General features: G+C 43.2%; 1 protein-coding gene across 2 annotated transcripts in view; it reads left to right on the top strand.

Annotated features, from left to right (window-relative positions):
- MED13L (mediator complex subunit 13L) overlaps positions 1-21,308 on the top strand; it is a 307,761-nt gene that overhangs the window by 275,443 nt on the left and 11,010 nt on the right. For both annotated transcript variants that reach the window (XM_086681776.1, XM_086681775.1), the window contains exons 17-26: positions 2,163-3,100; positions 7,003-7,182; positions 7,784-8,007; positions 9,900-10,092; positions 10,755-11,187; positions 11,751-11,970; positions 13,434-13,622; positions 16,666-16,889; positions 17,087-17,229; positions 20,137-20,295. In XM_086681776.1, coding sequence (XP_086537902.1) covers positions 2,163-3,100; positions 7,003-7,182; positions 7,784-8,007; positions 9,900-10,092; positions 10,755-11,187; positions 11,751-11,970; positions 13,434-13,622; positions 16,666-16,889; positions 17,087-17,229; positions 20,137-20,295 — 2,903 coding nt within the window. The remainder of the gene's footprint in view (positions 1-2,162; positions 3,101-7,002; positions 7,183-7,783; positions 8,008-9,899; positions 10,093-10,754; positions 11,188-11,750; positions 11,971-13,433; positions 13,623-16,665; positions 16,890-17,086; positions 17,230-20,136; positions 20,296-21,308) is intronic.

The following is a 21,308-nucleotide window of genomic DNA, read 5'->3' as shown; positions in this document are numbered from 1 at the left end:
CCGTGCTCCGGCTGGACTCGGTCTTATTTAAACAGGGCCTGGTGCAGTACAGTGGGGCCCACTGGCCCGTACACGTTGCCATGCCCTTCTCGGCAGTGCAGCAGCTCCAGGGACCCGGTGGACAGTTTAATCTCCTACACACATAGGCTCCTCAAAAACGTGAAACGCAACCCGTTGCTGTATGGTCGGTTAAAAAATAAGTGATTTAGATCACTGCTTATTCTGTTCAGTCTGTCAGTAGCCATCCCAAAGATCCTTGGTATCCTTAGCTGGCACTGTTAGGAACTTCGTTCGATGAAGTGTCGGCACACCTTCCAGTATGGCCGCCCCTGCCCCGGTGTCGTAGCTGTATGCCTCTTGAAATGTGGCCAGTTGAGACCAAGACTGAACTTTTGGTTTTATCTAAGTTGACTTAAACTTTAGCACGTAGGGCTAGCGGCAGCCTTATTGGCCAGCAAAGTTCTAGACTGTGTGAATTCCTTCTGCTGGGGCCTCCCTCACCCTGGCCACCCCTTTGCCACACTCAGCACGCTGGTGCTTCCTTGCTTGACGCCTGTCTTACTGGCTGTGAGCTGACTTTTCTTCTGCCTTTTTACTGTTGAATACCTGGCATCTAGCATAGTGTTGGTCCTCAACTCATTTTTATCGAATGGGGAAAAATCAGGTTACTGTGCAAGCTAAACCATTCTTACTACCTAGGGAGCAATTCCATTATTTGGGTTTTCCGTTAGGAGCCATAGTTCCTTTTCTGATCTGAACTGCATAGTAATTCATAGGGTTTTGTCAAACAGGAAGATGTGAAAGGAGTCCAATTAGGGTAAAGATCTTTATTACGCACTTGTTATTTTGGTCTCTGAGATAGCAGTGATTGCCAATCAAGGTTTCTGGGTCATTTTTTATCTGTTCTCAGAGATACCACTGTGCCTCAGATTTACAGTTTCCTTATAGTGCTTGATGTAGATTTTTTTAGGCTGGTAGTTGAGGCATAGCTAATTAAAAATCACAAGAATTTATTTGAAGAGCCATTGCTTTGTGACATTCTTCTTTCAAATTGTAAGTGAATGAATATGTAGTTTATTGGAAGAACATTAGTTTAAGCTCAGTATTAATAGATTTCAAAAGAATAATAAGTATCAAATGAAATCTGTGTTCTTTTGATACCTTCTAATTGGACAGAATGGTCTCGTGCTGTTTTACATGTACATCTAAGAGCGTATATCAGAAAACTTTTTTGCAATAAAAAAACAGCAGAACATTGCAGGCACTGTTTTGTGCTCTATGTGGCTATTCCAAGAAGAAGTCATTGCTTATGGAGAAACAGGTAACAGTGCTGTCAGTCTCTGGGAACTGAAACAAATTGTGCTACCAGTAACGCATAGCATATTGAAAAATTAAAAATGAACTAAAATTGCCTGCCACTCCACAGGAATCTAGAAGTGTGGAAGCTGCAAAATAGGATGTGTGCTTGTAACTCATCTGATGAGTACTAAGGCCTCCTAGCTACACACGTGATACTTGTATTAATTGTAGTGTAGCACTGGCCAGTGCCTTTCCTACAACTGGATTCCCTCATGGTGACTCATTATTATAAAAACACAGGCCTAGAAAGGCCTGTATTTTGAAAATAGAAGAATAGTACATTTTCATGTGTGTCTGACTTAGAATCACACATGGATCATCGCCTTAGAGAGCAAGTACGGTGGCAGACTTTCGATTTCAATAAATGACAAAAATGTAATTGCCAGTTAGATCCAGATTTTATCCTATGGCCTTCTAGCTGATTTAGCATCTGAACTCATGTGTTACAGTTTCACGTAGTAGTTACGGTTTTTCAAAACTACCTTGACCAGACTCAGCACCACGTTTTCTTCTAAAATCAGTGAAGTTCCTTTGAAAGAATAACCTGAAGATTGCGCAGATGTGGAATAAGCAGAAGGAAGATGCTGTGGTGTATTGCTCTTCATGCCTTGTTGCTTGCTTTCCCATCCACTTCACTGGCTTTTTTGAGTGCTTTTATTTTTTTTTTAAGAAACACTGGAATATACCCAGGGATGGCATGCGTGAAGGCTGCGGTGTGCGGGCGGGCGGGCAGGCGGGGTGACCGTGAGAAGCCTGGCAGTCTGTGACGAGGGCGCGTTCTCACTCGGCATTCTCTGTTGCAGCAACGTGCCTAGTGTCGGGAGCCTAGCAGACCCAGACTACCTGAATACGCCCCAGATGAACACGCCGGTGACGTTGAACAGCGCTGCCCCAGCCAGCAACAGCGGGGCAGGAGTTTTGCCATCTCCAGCAACCCCTCGCTTCTCTGTCCCCACACCACGAACCCCCAGGACCCCAAGAACTCCCAGAGGAGGGGGCACTGCCAGTGGTCAAGGGTCAGTTAAATACGACAGCACCGATCAGGGCTCACCTGCCTCTACTCCCTCTACCACGCGGCCCCTTAACTCTGTGGAGCCTGCCACCATGCAGCCGATTCCCGAAGCCCACAGTCTCTACGTCACCCTGATCCTCTCAGATTCCGTGATGAATATTTTTAAAGACAGAAACTTTGACAGCTGTTGCATCTGTGCCTGCAACATGAACATCAAAGGGGCAGATGTTGGGCTTTACATCCCCGATTCTTCCAACGAGGACCAGTATCGCTGTACCTGTGGGTTTAGTGCGATTATGAATCGCAAACTTGGCTACAATTCGGGACTCTTCCTGGAAGATGAGTTGGATATCTTTGGGAAGAACTCTGATATTGGTCAGGCCGCGGAGAGGCGCTTAATGATGTGTCAGACTACCTTCCTTCCTCAGGTGGAGGGAGCCAGAAAGTCCCAGGAGCCACCTATAAGCCTCCTCCTCCTCCTCCAGAATCAGCATACACAACCTTTTGCTTCACTGAGTTTCTTGGACTACATTTCCTCCAACAGTCGCCAGACTCTTCCCTGTGTGAGCTGGAGTTACGACCGGGTGCAGGCAGATAATAATGATTATTGGACGGAATGCTTTAATGCCTTGGAGCAGGGCCGACAGTATGTGGACAATCCCACGGGTGGAAAAGTAGACGAAGCGCTGGTGAGAAGTGCCACTGTGCACTCTTGGCCTCACAGCAATGGTAGGTTTTCCAGAATGCACACTTACTTTGCAGATTTTCTTCGTATGGTGGTAAATTATAAGCTTTCTTTGTTATAGGACAAATCTCAAATTTCACTTCTTCAGAAGAACTAAAGTGAGAGCCCTGTTGATAATTATCCTAAATTTAAGGACTGGAGAAATGTTTCATATGGAAACACCTTTTGAGCAGAGGAATTATTTTTTGAAAACTTCCTATCGTGTTAATTCCTATGGGCCATTGGTACTGGAAACCAGTGGCTGCTAAGTGTCAGAGTTGTCGAGACTATACGGGATGCTAGTTTGTACACCCTTTCATGTTTACATCCACCCATTCCTCTAGACCGGTTTTCCATGGTCCTTCCTCCATGAAGCCTTCTGCCCATTTACAGAGCACTTTTTCCTTCCTCTGGTTTTCCAGTGCTTTGTATCTTACAACAGTGATCACGGTTTACTTTGCGTTGTGGTTCCCGAGGCATGTCACTGGCTCTTCTGTTGTTAAAAGCTCCAGTTGACAAATATCTGTGACGATGAGCTCGAAGTGGGCCACGGAACTTGCCATTCTCTTCCTTTATTCATTCGCTATTCCGTGATGCATCCTGGGGGATAAAATGACCGAAAGAGACAAGGTACCTCTCGGAGGGACTTTCTGATCTGTTCTGGAAGATGTACATTAATCAAATAATTACACGAATTAGCATATTATTAGAAACCATTATAAGCGATGAAAGCATGGGATAAGGAGAGCATCCCTAGACTGGGGTCAGGGAAGACCTCCTTGAAGAAGTACTAATGTTAGAGATCTCAGTACTGATTAATTGGATAAAGAGAGTGGAGAGCAAGGAATTGTGTCCCAGGTAGAAAGAGCAAGAGTGAAGGCCCAGAATTATGTAGAGCTTGGGGCTTTCAGAAAACTGAAGCCAGCTTCCAGTTGGCTAGATTTACAAGAACCTTTTGAGACCTGCTGGGGCTGGGGGCTTTATTCCAAGAGCCCTAACAGGTCATTGATGGGTTTATGAAGAGGCATTGCCATCAGATTTGTGCAGTTAAGAAACAGATACTCTCAGGGGTGCCTGGGTGGCTCAGTTGGTTAAGCACCTGACTTTGGCTCAGGTCACGATCTCATGGTTCACGAGTTCGAGCCCTGCATTGGGCTCTGTGCTGACAGCCTGGAGCCTGCTTCAGATTCTGTTTCCGTCTCTCTCTGCCCTTCCCCTGCTCCCGTGTTCCCTCTCCCTCTCCCTCCCTCCCTCCCTCCCTCCCTCCCTCTCTCTCTCTCTCTCTCTCTCTCTCAAAAATAATAATAATTAATTTTAAAATAAAACAGAGAAACAAATACTCTGACTTCGGCGCAGGCTGTGGATTTGGAAATGATAGGAACGGTGGAGAGACTACAGGTTTAATGTAGTGGCTCAAATAAATAATGGCTTGGTTTCGTGTCTTAGCAAAGGAGATGGAAGAGAAGTGGAAGCATTCAAAAGACGTTGAGGAAGTGGTAGGACTGCAGGATTTGGTAGTGGGTTGGATTTCGGGGCTTGGGGAGAACGGGATGTTAAGGAAGACACCCGGATTTGTGATGCATATACCTGGACCCACAGTGACCTTGTTCAAAGCTAGGTGTACTGGAGGAAGAGCCTGTCTGGGGAGAAAGCCCCTAAATTGAGTTTTGGTGATTTTAAAGATCCCTTCTGAGATACCCAGCTAGAGGTTTCAAGTAGACACTTGGGATTTGACAGGCCTGCAGCTCAGGGGGAAGGGAGTGGTTGGCTTGTAGATCGGATCTCAAGTCAGGAGCACTGAGGAGGAGGGAAGCTCACTGAGGAGGCGGACAGAATGAGAACCGCAGAGGGCTTGGGACAGAGCTTTACTGAATTCTTTGGTGTAACTGAGTTCAAGAAAGAGTAGAGTGGTCAATAAGCATTAAAGCACAGCTGAGCCTTTAGGTGAGGATTAAACCTGTCTTTTGACCACGGTGAGGGCTGCTCTGGAAGAGGTGGGAGCGGCCAGGCCCGAGAGGTCGGTTACGTGAACGGAACATGGACCCTGTCCCGTGCAGCTCTGAGCCCTGGAGGAGAGAAGGCTGTATAATCTTCTTAAATACAGTTTGAAATCTGGAAAAGAACTATGGCTCGAGGATAGAGCTCAGCGGAGTAGGGGTGATAGGCATTTTCGGAGTAGCCAAGCAAGGAGGCTTCTTGGTAGGCGGAGACTCCTAAGGAAGTATTCAAGGGTGACACTCACTCTGTAACTGCTCAGGTTTGAGCACAGTGCCTTACACTCAGCAGGCCTTTAATTAATGTCTGTGGGATGAATTTATGAATTAAAGAAAGTACAGTCTTTCCCCTACAGAAATGTGGGTGATTATCTTGGGTGGTTCCTTTTACTAGACAGTAGCCTTCAGACAGAAAAGCATTCTGTGGGTGGATCAGTACTGTCATCTTTGGATATGAAAAATAGCAGATTTTGTTGCAGGGGAGGTGTGGGCTTCAAAGTCAGAAGCTGGAAAGTACCCGACAGCTGATGGAAGTGAACGGTGCGGGAGCCGGGTCTGCAGACAGCAGCGCCCTCGATTGTCTCGCACGGCACACTTTCTGTTCCGTGTGCACAGGAATAGCCCCATGGAAGTGCGTCTGCTTTTATTTTTCCCTAACGTGTGGTTCTCTTAGTCTGTCATTTTCCAACTTTTGATAGAGCCGTGGGTACAAGAAGTACTTTTTTCTTTACTATAAGGAGAAAAGGCAGCACAGGCTCGAAGATGAAGGCAATGGCCATCGCTCCGTTGTCAGGCAAGCAGCAGAGCCGAGTGAGGAGAGAGCGAGCAGAGCCGGGGGAAGGGGGCGGCTGTCCGACCGCTCCGACAGGGCTGTCTGTGCAGGAACGTGGCTCCGAGCCCACACTCGCCGGGCCTCCCGGCTCTTGGGGGAGGTGTTGGAAATTTAGCTTTGCCACTTGTGTTTGATTTAGGAGATACACCTCAAAATGTCTTAAGCACCCTGTGTTTCAGATTTAGTGGGTAGGTAAATCTTAGGTTTCCAACCGTGTCCCTTTCCTAGTCAGCTAGAAAAGGAAGGGTGAGGGAAGGTCTTTAGGTATGCAGCCGTGTGGGTTCATAGCTGGTCACCTCTCAAACTTGATGAGCTCTTTCATCGGATCTTTCTGAGAATTTGATGAGCGTGATGGACCTTCCTCCCTGGGAAAGAGTACACATTTGTACGTGCGTGCAGGGTTTTGCATAGAGTTTGAGAGGTTTCTCAGATTCCCTGTGAAGAGCCCCTCCTCCTAGTAGGAAGAATGTTTGTTCTGAAGCCCTGAGTCCCACCCTCCTCTGGGTGGATGGCCTCTCGTCCCGGCATTGCCTTCGCCATGGTGCCCTGTGCCTCTGCCTGCATGCAAGGTCGCCGTTCTCTTTCGTGCACTCAGTGTTTTGTGAAAATATTTTACAGCAGGAGCGTTTTTAACAGTTTTTTAAAAGCTTCTGTGTAGGTTTTTTTCCCCCCACTTAACACATCCAGAACATTGGTGTTTGTAAATAAAAGTAATACGATAATTAAGAAACTTTTACAGGGTTTCTTATGTAACCTTGGAAACAGGTTCATACGATTTGAAAGAGCAGTTCTATCCATCTTTTCACTTCAGAGCAGTTCTACAGTTAACCTCTTGAATATAGAGTGACGTACTTCTCCTTTTATTATTTCCAATAATAAATTATAAATTACTTTATAATAATAAAATACCTTTACTGTTGCCAGGTAAGTCTAGCATTTTAGAATCTAGTAAAAATAGAACGTGCCACCAGCGTTATCTTTGTCATGGGCCGTAACTCCAGTCCAGAATTAGGGCAGGAAAGAGGACGGTGTCGATCCCCTCTTACGATTTCTGTTCCTTTCCGTGTCCCTTCTCTTCCAGTGCTGGACATCAGTATGCTCTCCTCCCAAGATGTGGTCCGTATGCTGTTGTCTCTGCAGCCCTTTCTCCAAGACGCCATCCAGAAGAAGCGCACGGGCAGGACCTGGGAGAATATCCAGCATGTGCAGGGACCGCTAACCTGGCAGCAGTTCCACAAGATGGCAGGACGGGGGACCTACGGTAGAACCTCTTCCCTGTTTCAGTTCCTTCATAGGTTGTTGCCGTAGGAACCAGCTTTAGTCACTGCCAAGTCCTCACCTCACTGACAAAATAGCATCTTTTTTTTCCACGACTGTTAAGCTTTATAATCTCTTTTCTTTCCTAAAGTCAGTTTGGAGTTACGTTTTCTTAGCATCCTTGGCAGAAACAAGGTCAATGAGGAAAATGATCCTTAAGTAGAGTATCCATTAGATTTTCCTCATCTTCCTGATCTTCATTGTATTTTCATCTGGATGAACTTCTGAATTAGTTCTGTCAACTTCTTCAGAGCTGGGATTATCATGCTTAAAGGAAACGATGTAGTGCTGCTTGGAAAACTAACTTTAACTTGTTCTAGTCTGCCCTCTGATCTTCTCGAACCTCTGTAAGCATGTTCTGACTCATTTAAGTTAGGTCCTTCATCAGGAGCCATATAATTAGAGGATTTGAAGAGCACTGTTGAGAGTTACGCTGCGAACCTGCGAGGAAACTTCTGATGCCAGAACTAATACTAACGCAGCGGGGACCTTCTAAGGTGTCCCGGTTGTGGGAAGCACCCTCCTGAACTGCACTGTCGTTACAGGTTCCGAAGAATCTCCTGAGCCTTTGCCCATCCCCACCCTGCTGGTAGGCTATGACAAGGACTTCCTCACCATCTCGCCGTTCTCCTTGCCATTTTGGGAGAGGCTGCTGTTGGACCCATATGGGGGCCACCGGGATGTTGCCTATATTGTGGTGTGTCCAGAAAACGAGGCCTTGCTCGAAGGAGCCAAAACTTTCTTCAGGGACTTGAGCGCTGTATATGAGGTGAGAACAACCCGAAAATCGCTTTTGGGACATGAGTCCTCAGATTGTTTCTAGCTGTGGCTGAGTTTTAAAGAGCAAGTATCTTCAAAGGAGATCTCAAAGGAAATTTGCAGATAGTTGGAGGATGGAGGAGAGAATTAAGTTGGCAAGTTTTCCCGGAAGTCAATTGCTTTTCCCATCTGTGCTTTACATTTTGTTAGATTTAGAAGACTTTGCTCTACTGGCCTTACCACACCATGTACGATTCTGTCAGCTGTTTTTTCCTGATTTATGTGCTTGAGTTTAAGAGTGTTGCTTACCAGGGGCGGGTGTTCTGGCTGTTCAGAAGATGGCCTTTACAAAAAGAAAGCACATCTCTTTGTGGGCAGGGCTGGGGGGGGTGGGGGGTGTTCCTGAAAACAGTATGAAAATGTTTAGCTTGAAGATTTCTGTGTCAAAAGACGAGTTTAATGAATCATGTCCCTGTTGTGTGTTATGTATTTAAACACTACGTTCATCTTAATACTAAAATTTTGATACAGGTTAATAATAACCATAATAATTTAAAAGCCAGGTAGATAATTTTGTATATTTATTACATGAAATACTATTGCTTTTGAAAAATTAGGATCATGTGTATCTTGAAGAGTAAGTTCCACGTTTTTTCAGCCAGAGTATACGTACACTAAATTCTTTGTATCTTATACTTCTAATATCTTTTTTTTTGGCAAGATTAAATGAAATTAGTATTTTTGAAGAGCTGTGACAGGCATAGTATAAACATTACAAGGGTGTTTGTTAAATATGATGCCAAGTTGAATTTCAAAAATATGTCATAACAGAACATTCGCTATTTAGAAATGGATGGGTGCACATGAAATAGTGAGCTTATGTCTTGCTACAAAGAAGTGAGGAGAGGGTAATGTCTGAGGTGATGGCATCAGTTAAGCCCCTGGAGGAAACCCTCAGATCTAGTAATTTCTACACAGTGCCTGGTCCGTGGATGTGTAATAATATTAAATCATAAGGACCGTAACACAGAAAACTTGTGTAAGCAATTTTTGTTTAAAGCACGGCCCTTCTCTTGAACGAAGCCTTCAACAGAAGTTACAAAACATAAAAGGATCGAGGGATCTTTTTAGATCCTAATGACTTTATTAGGACTGCTCGTTTGGTCATAGTGTGTCCCTGGTTATGAGGGTGTATGCCAGAGGGTTTTGTAGGGCCTGAGTTAGGCCTTCAGTTATCAGCTGTAATAAGGGATGATATGGGCTCTCCTGTTGTTGAATAGATAGTTAAGTAGCTTACTTTTCGCAGGTGTGTTGTATTAATTCTTGGCTGCAAGTGTCCATTTAATGTGCCAGAGATTAACAACAGAATCTCATTGTGCTTAAAACAACTATTTACTTTTAAAAAGTGATCAGCATATCCCCTGCTTCAGTGGCCTCTGCTCTTGGTGATCTCCAAATGTCTGTAACAGTGTAACAGATGGCCCATAAAATTTTAATGTTATCTTATGGGAAAACATTATGAGTCGGGATTACTTAAGAGGTTTTAGCGGACATATGTCCCAGTCAGCCTTAGTAGGCAGGAATCTGGTTAATTCTTTATTTGACCATTAGCAATCAGGTAGTACTCAGCGACCTTCCCTTGTGCGGGAGGAACTGGCTGGGTGAAGAAACATTTATTTTTCTTGAGAGGGGCCCAGTCCAGGTTTTGGAGAGGCAGATAGGAGTTTCAGCACACATTCTAACGAGCAAAAAGGACCAGCTCAGAACGTGGGTTTGGGTGCTTGTGTTAATGCGAAAAGAAAACACGAGGTACTTCCGCGTGCGTGGTAGAGAATGTCATTGTCCGCCCCCCCAGCACAGGCGTGGTTCCTGTTGTAAGTAACGGTCTTGTTTGTGGTGTAGATGTGTCGGCTTGGGCAGCACAAGCCCATCTGCAAAGTGCTACGAGATGGGATCATGCGCGTGGGAAAGACTGTGGCACAGAAGCTGACGGATGAGCTTGTGAGCGAGTGGTTTAACCAGCCGTGGAGCAGCGAGGAGAATGACAATCATTCCAGACTCAAACTTTATGCGCAAGTTTGCCGCCATCACCTAGGTAAATGGGAATTTGTTTGGCAAAGTAGAATCTGAGAAGTAAAATAGCAGATTGCCACCCTTTGGGAAGCAGCATTCTGCTGCTTTTATCTCAGGTAATGTTGGTGTTCCATTACCGTATTTGTTTAGGTCTAATTTCTGCGTTCTGGGTCGTTAAATGCTCATTTTTACGTGCACAACATTCTTTAAAAGCAATTTAAAGTTGCCTAAAGAAGTCATATCTAATTTACTCCACATGTTGAAAACTTAGCGGCAGGACTTGGTATTAACTGCTTAAGTTAAACCCGCACTCCCAAGAGAGTCTTGGAAGCTTCTAAAGCACACTGTGCATAGGAGCGTGGTATACGCCGTGATGGCTCCGGAAGAGACCCCGGCCTCGCGGCTTGCGGTGAAGGCAGACAGATTCAGTCCGAAAGGTTAATTTTCTCTTTGTTTTCAAATAAGCCTCTTCACCAGAACTGTCACACGTAGCCCCGTGTTCAGCTCCACATTTGCAGAGTATATAAGCCTATGCTCCAGCGTGGAGATAGCATCTTGGGTGTCATAGTCAGAGCATCACAGCCTGAAAACGTAATTTTCTGTAACCGTGACCGTTCTACTTGCTGATTGGGTCTGACACCGCGGAGTGTCGCTGACGTCCCCTCTCTGCGTGTACTCTTTCAGCACCTTATCTAGCCACTCTGCAGCTCGATGGCAGCCTGCTGATACCACCTAAGTACCAGTCCCCACCAGCAGCAGCACAGGGACAAGCCACCCCCGGGAACGCTGGGCCTCTAGCTTCAAATTCAGGATCGGCAGCACCCTCAGCCGGCAGTGCGTTCAACCCCACCTCCAGCAGCAGTTCCGGGAACCCCGCGGCAGGCAGCTCGGCCTCTGGGTCCTCTGTGCCGCCGGTCTCCGCCTCCGCCCCCGCCCCCGCCCCCGTTGTTAACCAGATCAGCACTACCTCTTCTTCAGGATTCAGTGCTAGCGTCGGAGGGCAGAACCCCAGCAGCGGGGCCGGTTCTGCAGACAGAACGCAAGGGAGCGCAGGCTGTGGCGGAGACCCGGAGCCCGGGCAGAGCTCCTCTCAGCCCTCACAGGATGGACAAGAAAGGTACGCTGCTCGCCGGTGGATGGTGTGTGGCTTCGGCTTGGGCCCCGTCCCTGCTCTTCTGCACCCCACGCCCCTCCTCACCTCCTGCATCTGTAAGCCTCGTGAAGCGCCCTATTTCCCTCCTTCCCAAAGGGAACTTATGACTGTCAGTCTGTGGCTCCAGTGTTAAGAAATCCAAGACTCCGTGTGAACTTACTGTTGTTAAGCTTATTAGCTTCATAGGAAGCTGGTACTGTTAATACTATTATTATATGAACATAATATAGTATTAGTAAGCTGTTACCACTCACATTAATAGTAGTATAAAACATCTTTTTAGAATGTGGCCCCAAGGAAAAGAAGGAGTCGAAAAAGAGATCTCCCACTTAAAGGAGTCGTATATTGTCATTTCCCGTCTCCCTTGGTGCTAACGGGCTTGGTTTGCCTTCATTTGGATAATATGAAACATATCAATGCTACATTCGATCTGTAATCATTGTCCAGGGGGTCAGTGTCCTCGGGAATTGATGTATTTTGTGTAATTTATATTTATTTGTGCATCTCATAAGTGACTCTCTCCGCAGTGTCACAGAAAGGGAAAGAATAGGAATTCCCACTGAACCCGACTCTGCAGACAGCCAAGCCTATCCTCCAGCTGTGGTCATTTACATGGTGGACCCCTTCACCTACACTGCAGACGAAGACTCCACTTCCGGAAACTTTTGGCTGTTGAGTTTGATGCGCTGCTACACGGAGATGCTGGATAATTTACCCGAACATATGAGAAATTCTTTCATTCTCCAGGTAACTGCCTGCAACTTTATTTTTAGCTTTTGTTGTTGTTTTTATGAAAGTAAATACAGGTCTGTGATTTCTTTTTCATTGGAAGTACATAAAGCTGTAAAGGAAATGATGTTCATAATTCTACCTTTAGATTAAGCCACCATCACCATTTTGGTGTATTTTTAGCCTTTTTTTGTGTATGTCAATTTATAGAATTGAGATCATACTTTTAGTATTATTTTTAGTCCTTTTATACTTAACATTATTCCTGAATACTTTTCTATGTTACTGAAAATTCTCCCAAGTAGCGTTTGTAATGACTGCATATTCTCCATATTTAATTATTACCATACAGTTAGATATTTAATTTGTTTCTATCTTTCACATTATAAACAAAGCTATAACAAACATCTTTCTGTGTAATCTCTTTTTCACAGTTTGGGTCATTTCTTAAAGTGGATTCTTAGACCTATAGATTCCTGTAAATAATGCCAGATTCCTTTCCAAGAAAGTTACACTTACTTACATTCCCTTTAGCACTGAGTGAGCATGCCTCTTTCACTACAGCCTTGCCAGTTGTATAGTGCAATAATTGTATAGGATTTTGATAATAGGTGAAAAATGATGCCTTGGGTATTTGGGTTTTGTTTTACTGTCACTTTCACTAAAGCCATCTTAACAGAATTAAAATATCGAAATTAGTTACCAGAACAGATTGATTGTTTTTCATTGTTGTGAAGTTTGTGTCTCTGATGCTTAGATAATAATCCCGAAGATACGATGCACACTATGTGTGTATATGAGAAAAAGGAGAGCTACATTAAAAAGCAAATTGTAAAAGTTTGGAGCATGACAACAATAGAGAATTTATCCCTCGAAGGAACAGTGTAATTTCTAAGTGACTGTAACTTGACCGACAAGATGGCACCCTCTTCTTCAATTGTTGGTGTACCTTTGTACTCGAGGATTTTATGCCATCTAAGGAATTAAGATTGAGTTATATTATGTTTGGCATTTATATATTTTATTTTACTTAATTGATTTTTTAAAGTTTATTTATTTGTTTTGAGAGAGACCAAGCACGAGCAGGTGAGGGACAGAGAGAGCGCGAATCCTAGGCAGGCTCCGTGCAGTCAGCTCAGAGCCCCACGTGGGTCTCGAACCCACAACACCGTGAGATCATGACCTGAGCTGAGATCAAGAGTTGGACGCTTGACCAACTGAGTGATCCAGATGCCCCTCTTGTATCTTGTTTTTAAGATTTTGTTTTTCAGTTATCTCTACACCCAGTGGGTCCCAAACTCACAACCCTGAGATCAAGAGTCGCAGCTCCACCAACTGAGCTACCCAGGCGCCCCTTATGTATTTCAAAACTACAGTTCTCTGCCCCCATTCGGCAAAGAATTCATGCCGTCTTGTCTGTCCTCCAGCTTTCCTGTTGGCGCATTCGACCCCAGTTTCTGGTTTTGTTTGTGTTTGTGTAGATCGTGCCTTGCCAGTACATGCTGCAGACAATGAAGGACGAACAAGTTTTCTACATTCAGTACTTGAAGTCCATGGCATTTTCGGTGTACTGCCAGTGCCGGCGCCCTCTGCCCACACAGATCCACATTAAGTCCCTCACGGGATTTGGGCCTGCCGCCAGCATCGAGATGACCCTCAAGAACCCAGAGGTAGGTAGTAGCACAGCAGAAGCTTCGGAAAGAGCACTCTGACGCAGGAGGTGCAAACCTGGCCGGTTGGTTGCCTGGTTGGCCTTCTGCCTTTATGAAGAGTGGTAGGTTTCTTTGATTCCTAATTTGAAACAGAGGAGATACTTCTCTCCACTTGTGAAATTTGGGGGATAAGAGGCCGGTGAACTCTCGGTGTTTTTTTGATGTAGGTCCTGAGGCAGCAACACACTTACCACTTTTACTTAGCGATGCTCGACTTTTCCTATGTTTATTTTGTTCTTTATTTTTTGGAAGCTAATCTGTGTGTTAAATCACTAAGTCTCTCCCTTCCCTGGCTCTTCGCTCCCCTCCTACCACAGTTGTTTGCGTGTGCGATCACCCTGCAGGGATCCCTCGTTTTCTGCTGCATGTTTTTACAGGAGCTTGCTCTCCCCTCCCTGGTCGCAGTGCTTTTTCTCTCCATCTTCTTACACCCGCTTCCCACAGATAGGCGCCTCTAGGGGGATTTGAAAGCACCAGACAGAAGTTGTACACTTCTTTTTATTTCACTAATCACTTTATCCTGAAGATGGACGAACAGGGCGATGCTAGAATTATCAGAGCCTTCAAAAATCAGTTCCCGCAACTTTTATTGCGTGAAAGATCACCCGTTAATAAAAGCCAGCAAATACCTCTTCACCAGAAAAAAACTCAAAAACACCAAAAACTGCTGATTTTAGTTGGTGATGAAAATTTTTCTGAAAAAACTCACTTGGATAAGTAAGAGGTTAGGGAAAAAAATGAGGCCTTTATAGTTAATAGCACACTTGTCCCTTGCTCCCATCAGAAGCAGCTGCTTAGCCGACAGCCACCTCCACTCTGTGGTTGTGTACAGTTTCTGTCTCTGGCTGTTTAGGTTGGTTTATTCTTTTGAGTTTTAATTTTTCCATTCTCATGAGCAGTTTATCTATTTTAGTTCACCCATTCGTGTTTTCTAGGATTAAAAAAAAAATGAACTTATTTCTACTTGTTTCTTCTTTTGTCTCCAGAAATCGAGGTATTGCCTTTCTTTATAAACTTAGAATCTAGCCTGCATTCTGTCTCTGCATAGTTGCCTGTTCTGGACATTGTATGTGAGCGGAACATAGTCTGTAACCTTTCATGTCTGATTCTTTCATTTAGCATGTTTTCTAGGTTCATCCATGTTACACCATGTGTATTTTATTTCTTTTTATGGTTAAATAATATTCCACTGTATGGATATACCACATTTTGGGTATTTATTCTTTGGTGTATGGACACTTGGGTTTTCCCACTTTTTAGCTATCGTGAATAACAACACTGCTGTGAACATTTGTGCGCAAGTGTCTGTGTTTACAATATTTTCCATTCTCTTGGTAAATACCTAGGAGTAGACTTTCCAGGTGTAGGGAGAATGAATGGATCAGTGATAAGATTAGCTTTGAAACTTTGAACAAATTATTGAATATCTCTAGGCCTGTGTTTTGGATCCCTAAAATGAAGGAATTGGATTAGATTCTGTCTCAGGTCTTTATTTTAGCTTTAAAATTCTGTAATTCCATTATTAACTATTTTTTATGATATATCTATATTTGTCTCTATTTTGGATGTATAGTTTAGGGGTCGGCAACTATGACTGTAGCTGCAATCAAGCCTGTAGCCTGTATTTGTATGACCTGGATAAGAATGATTATTACATTAAAAAAAAAAGAATGATTATTACATTAAAAAATGTTTATTTATTTATTTTGAAAGAGAGAGAGGTCATGAGAAAGGGGCAGAGAGAGGGAGAGAGAGAACCCCAAGCAGGCTTGATGCAGGGCTCAATCTCACGAACCATGAGATCATGACCGAGCCGAAATCAAGAGTCGGACACTTAACTGACTGAGCCATCCAGGAGCCCCAGAATGATTATTACATTTTTAAGAAGAGAAGAATACTCATAAGAAGAGAGACCCATAAAGCCTAAAATATTTACTATCTCTTCTTGTAGAAGTTTGCTGACTGCTACTCTAGTTTATTGTTGAAATGTGTATAATAACTATAAATAATGGTGACAACTAAATTTTGTCACAGTTTAACTGCATTGTTTGTCTTACTGGTAACAGCTAATGTTTTCATTTCTTAAATCACTCATACACACACACACACTCACACACAAGTATAATTTACACACTAAAAAGTACCTGAGCATAAGTATACTGCTTGATGAATTTTCACTAAATACAGCTTGTAACAAGCACAAGAAACAAAACATAAGAAGCCTGTTCCCTTCTAGTCATTCTACCAGTAATCAGTATTCACACTTAAAGCAGTAAAGTTTTGCCTGGTTTTGACTTTCATGTAAATTGCGGCACATAATTTATATATTTTTTGTGTCTGACTTCTTTTACTCAGTGTCGAGATTAATCTATGCTGTTGCTTGTAGTGGTAGTTTTTTCATTTCCTTACTGTTTGATATTCTGATTATATAACTATAACACAGTCTATCTTCCATTTTACTGTTGATGGGTATTTAGGTTATTTTTTATTTGGAGCTATTATGATTAATCCCTGTCCTTTGGTAAACATATATATCCATTTGATTGGGTCACAGGGTATGTGTGTTTGACTTTAGCAGATATTGTTAAACACTTTTCCAAAGTGATTCATCACCATCAGTGTATGAAAGTTCTAGTTGCCCCACACTCTCACCGATACTCAGTGTTTTCTTTTTTATTTGACTTTCTGGTGGGTATATAGTGATATCTCATTGTGGTTTTAATTTTTGCTGTCTTGATGACTAATGAAGTTGAGCTAATTTACTTACTAAAATAATAATTTGTTTTAATAAAGAAGCATTGGTCTGATTGGGGTTTCCTAGCTGATGTCACTTACACAATCTTTGTTTTCTGTTTTACCATTATTATTTATGTATATAATACTGCTGGGGGGGCAGTCTACCGTCATTACTCCCTATTGGTTTCAAGTGCTGTTCTGGGTTTTGTTGGAAATGTTGAGTTGAGTGGCATTATGTTGACACTGACTTTTATTTTGATTTCAGCGACCCAGTCCAATCCAGCTTTACTCCCCTCCTTTTATATTGGCCCCAATTAAAGATAAGCAGACGGAGCTGGGAGAAACTTTTGGGGAGGCGAGCCAGAAGTACAACGTGCTCTTTGTGGGCTACTGTCTGTCTCATGACCAGCGCTGGCTTTTGGCTTCCTGCACTGACCTCCATGGGGAATTATTAGAAACTTGTATTGTAAATATTGCTTTACCAAACAGGTGAGGAGCCTGCATGTTTATGCTACATATAAATCGATACTGTGCCTTTCCTCAGATATGAGTCTTTCTGATTTTCCTGTCTAAATGCACTAGGCGCTGTGCGATGGGTGGGTTCTTTGGAATTTTCTGAGTTTTGTCTTACTAAGCGATAACTTTGACTCATTTGGGGACCCCTTCCCCACTTCTTTCTTTTGTAGGTCACGGAGGAGTAAAGTATCTGCACGTAAAATTGGACTACAGAAGTTATGGGAGTGGTGCATAGGTATTGTCCAAATGACATCCCTACCCTGGAGAGTTGTAATCGGCAGACTTGGGCGGCTTGGCCATGGAGAGCTTAAAGGTGAGAGACTCCTAAAGCAGTCAGTACAGGAAACAACGGAAAAGGGTTGAACTAATGTCCCTAACTGAGCTGAGGGAGAAAATGGTAGAGTTGGTAGTAAGAAGAAAGCAGATTTATATTTCCTGATTCTTTTAAATGGACAGGATAAACCAGCAGTTTTTAAACTTTTCATTATCAACAAAACCATTTGCCAAAGAAATCTTAAATTTTGAACTCCAGTGTATAAGACAAAAAAGAATGTATTAATATAAAAGTGATAGTAAATTGAATTTCTAACATGTATTTTTGTACTGGGTCAGTGAGATCAAGTCAGTTTTAACATGAAAATTTAAAGAGAGATGGATGAGAGGAGAATCGATTTAGGTTTCTTTTATTATTTTTCATGATTGATGGTGATATAGTTTGTGTGTTTTTGTTTTGGTTGCACAAGAGCAAGACAATCCTGATTTACAAGGACAAGTAGGTGCAAGTTGGAATAGTCTTTTATTCACGTTGCCACTGTCTGATATTTTTCAGCCTGGAAGCTTAAGAGAGCAGACTTTTTTTAAGTTGCATGCCTAAATATACCTGCCAACTGCTAATATTTCCTGTCATAAATGTAACAGTCAGTCACAGAGCACTAAAAGTAACTAACGACACAACTGATCGGTGGCAGCAGCCTTGTCTGGCTTTGAGCCCAGCTCATTTGCTGTGCTGGTGTAGCTACTTTGCATGAGCAGTATGCATAGGCCTACCTTATTTTTTTAAAGCCTTATTAATTAATGACACATTTATAAGAAGTTCAATACATACATAGAGATGGGGGAAGTTTCCTTCTAAGGTCTCCACAAAAGCAAAGCACAGATTAGCTTGGTGGTTTTGTGCATGCAGGTGTATTAGAGCCAAGTCAGCAGACTTTCTAAGGAAAGGGCCAAGTAATAAATATTTTCAACTTTGCAGGCCAGCTTTTCACCGTTGCAGCTTCTCAGCTCTGCCGTTGTAAAGTCAGAGCAGCCATAGATAGATAATACCTAAGTGAACGGGTTTGGCTGTATTCCAATAAAACTTTATTTAGCAAAAAAAAAAAAAAAAAAAAAAGGCGGTAGGCAGGATTTGATCTGCAGACCATAGTTTGAGGACCCTTGCATTAGAATGCGTATATTGTTTCTTTGCATGAAATTTATATCAGGTATTTGTGGAGTCCCTGAAATAAAACCTCTCACGCGATTCAGCTTGGATTATAGCAAGTGCTCTAGTCAGTGAACTATCAGGATTTAATGGCAGTTTCTACGTGTATTAAATTACAGAAGTATTAGGTAACTGTTGGGAATCTAGTGTGTGCAAAATTTTTTTTACTAGTTATACTGTAGGCCAATAGAAAATATTACCCTTTTCATTTTTTAAAGAATAGCATACTTATAATGAATCTTCTATCAGTAGCCTGGAGGTCTGATGCATTGGGGGATTCATTTCATTTCTGTCAGAAGTCCTATCCTCTCTCCTGGTCGGCCTTGTAGTCAATCTTCTCTCTTAAAGGGTTTGAGCTACTCTTAACCCTTGGGAAAAGTCAGAATAGAATAGAAGAGGAGAAGAAGGGATAAAAACGTAGCCGTGTCTAGTCACTTGGTGACTGTCTTGGACAGCTACGAAGGCCATTGCCTTCCCTTGTATAATTTTTTAGAAGGGGCACTCTTCTGATGTTTTACGGGAAAGGGATAGAAGTGTGACTGATCCCATCAAAAGGTTGAGAGAAAATGTACTTTTGAGGGATAAAGACACCAAGAAGAGCCTAGTGTATAGGAAATCAGTTTACCAATCTGTATTTCATCCCTTTGGGGATGTAAGGCCCGCACCACATTGCATTTCTATGGGAGCCTGTAGATTTCAGTTAGCTTTGTGAATTTCTGTTTTTTATCACCAGTGTTTGTGATAAAATTCAGGTAATGCTTTTCCTTTCTTACTTGGTTTTAAATACAGAACTCACACCTGCTTGATTTTTCTATAATTTTCAAAAATACATTCTTCATGACTTGGCCACTTTTATTTTAGCCACTTCAGTTGGAGGTTTTTTAGGAATAAGAAACAAGAAAAAGTTGTTCCTTTCACCTCTTCACAGGGAGATCAGCTTCTTTGAAAAAACTGTGTGAAAGCAGAGAACCTGTGGTGGAGTAGTCTTTCGTTGGTGGGACACGATATGGGTGGCAGTGTGCTGCCACAGGAATGTGATGTGTGTTGGGGGTCAAAAGAGAGGTCTAAGTCCTTTCCCATTCCTGGAGTAACATAACCCTCTACAGTTCTCTGAGCACACATAGTACCTTTGGGTGAAGGCAGTAAACAAATACTAGAAAGAAAACTTAGGCCAGCGTTTTAATCTGAACAATTAGTGTCACATCATTTGGAGCGCTTCACTCACACCCATTGTTTATCGGCTCTTTGGGGCCTTCTACGAAGGGTTCCCCTTGTTTCTGCTCAGCTTGCCTTTCCCGGAAACAGTCAACAGACAGCAGTAAACAGAACTGAGGTTTGCCCCCCGTTGTGCATTCTTCTAATGAAAAGGGCTGATAGGGGCAGTGAAAGAACCAGACATGGAGTAAGAGGAGGAGGAGCTACGATGGAACAGACTGGCCTCATCCTCAAAGAACATTTGAAGCACCTAAATCTGTTTGGGTCTGTGCCGGACTCTCCCAGGTCATTTCAGACATGATTTCAGCATACAGAATAGGAGGCCTTTTGTGTCTTCGTTAATGACGTGTAAGGGAGGCCAAGTAACATTTTCTTTGTAACGAGGAGGGGAACCTGTGTAAAACCTTATTCCCTTTGGGGCCCAGTCCTGGAAATTCAATTACCAGGCAAATCCGGTAAAACGCTCAAACCTCCTATCACAATGAATTTCTAAAGACTGCGTGTGACTGTGATATTTGGTTTCAGATTGGAGTATCCTCCTTGGCGAATGTTCACTACAGACAATCAGCAAACGGCTCAAGGACGTGTGCCGGATGTGTGGGATCTCTGCCGCTGACTCTCCCTCTATCCTTAGTGCCTGCCTGGTTGCCATGGAGCCCCAGGGGTCCTTTGTAGTGATGCCAGGTAAATCTCCTCTTACCGTTTTCATTAATTAGGTTATCACATCAGTTCAGTCCATTCTGTCTTCAAGTCTACAGACAAGTGTAGAATAGATCTTTATTATCTTTGTGAGAAAAGATTGTATTTAGGGTTCAAAAATTTGGTCTCTTCTAAGGGGAGTGGTCTGTGGTTTTGTTATCTCTGTTGACCGTAGTTTGGAAGACAGCGTAAGTCCCGGATATGACTGAGAGCTCTTAGAGTCGTGGCCAGTTACTGTTGCCCGACCCTAATTTGTTGTTAGTGTGTGAGGATCACCCTCCAAAACCCACGAAGGTGAACACCAGCCTGATACGTGTTGGAGTGTGTGTTTGAAGACACATATTTGACGGAATCTGTAAGCAGCCTCCAGAGGATATTTGCAGTGTTTCTGATGTGGTTGCGGAGGAATGGTGAGGCAAATAGAGCTGGAAGAGTTGGCACAGTATGCGGCCCGTGGTAAGCTCTCAGCAAATGCGACTCCCAGTGTGTGGATAGCCAGAAGATTGTGGCCACAGAAGTTTTAAAAAATTAGCAACTAAGCAATTTGGTAATTTTTTAGCTAAGCAATTTTATACCTTTTTTTAGTCTGTTCTTATCCTCCAGTTCTCTCTGATCAGATGGGAGATTCCATCCCCATAAAAACCAGTAGTGTTATGTGAGATGATGTTATTTGTCATCAGTCCAGTGAGAGGCAGATGTCCTGTGTTGGCCTCATTAGGCCCCAGGTTACTTGTTGCTTGCACCGCTTGGGCAGATTTCACAACGTCTTTGTTCTGTGTCCTCACGATGAAATGGGGATAATAGTTCTACCTCAGGGTAGCTACGATGACTGAGTGAGATGACGTCCGCGAATAAGGAGTTTGGCACAGAATCTGGCACGTAGTAAGCATTCAATAAATGTTAGTTATAATAGTTATTCGCCGAATGGTACCGTGTCTACAGAATTGTGTTATTTAGGAGAACTTTATAAATTGTGAGCAACCACAGGAAAAGAGAAA

This window comes from Puma concolor, chromosome D3, assembly GCF_028749965.1.
Source record: "Puma concolor isolate L17-30 chromosome D3, mPumCon1.1.hap2, whole genome shotgun sequence".
NCBI lineage: Eukaryota > Metazoa > Chordata > Mammalia > Carnivora > Felidae > Puma > Puma concolor.
Note: the sequence above shows the minus strand (reverse complement) of the source record. Positions and strands in the feature narration are given on the sequence as shown.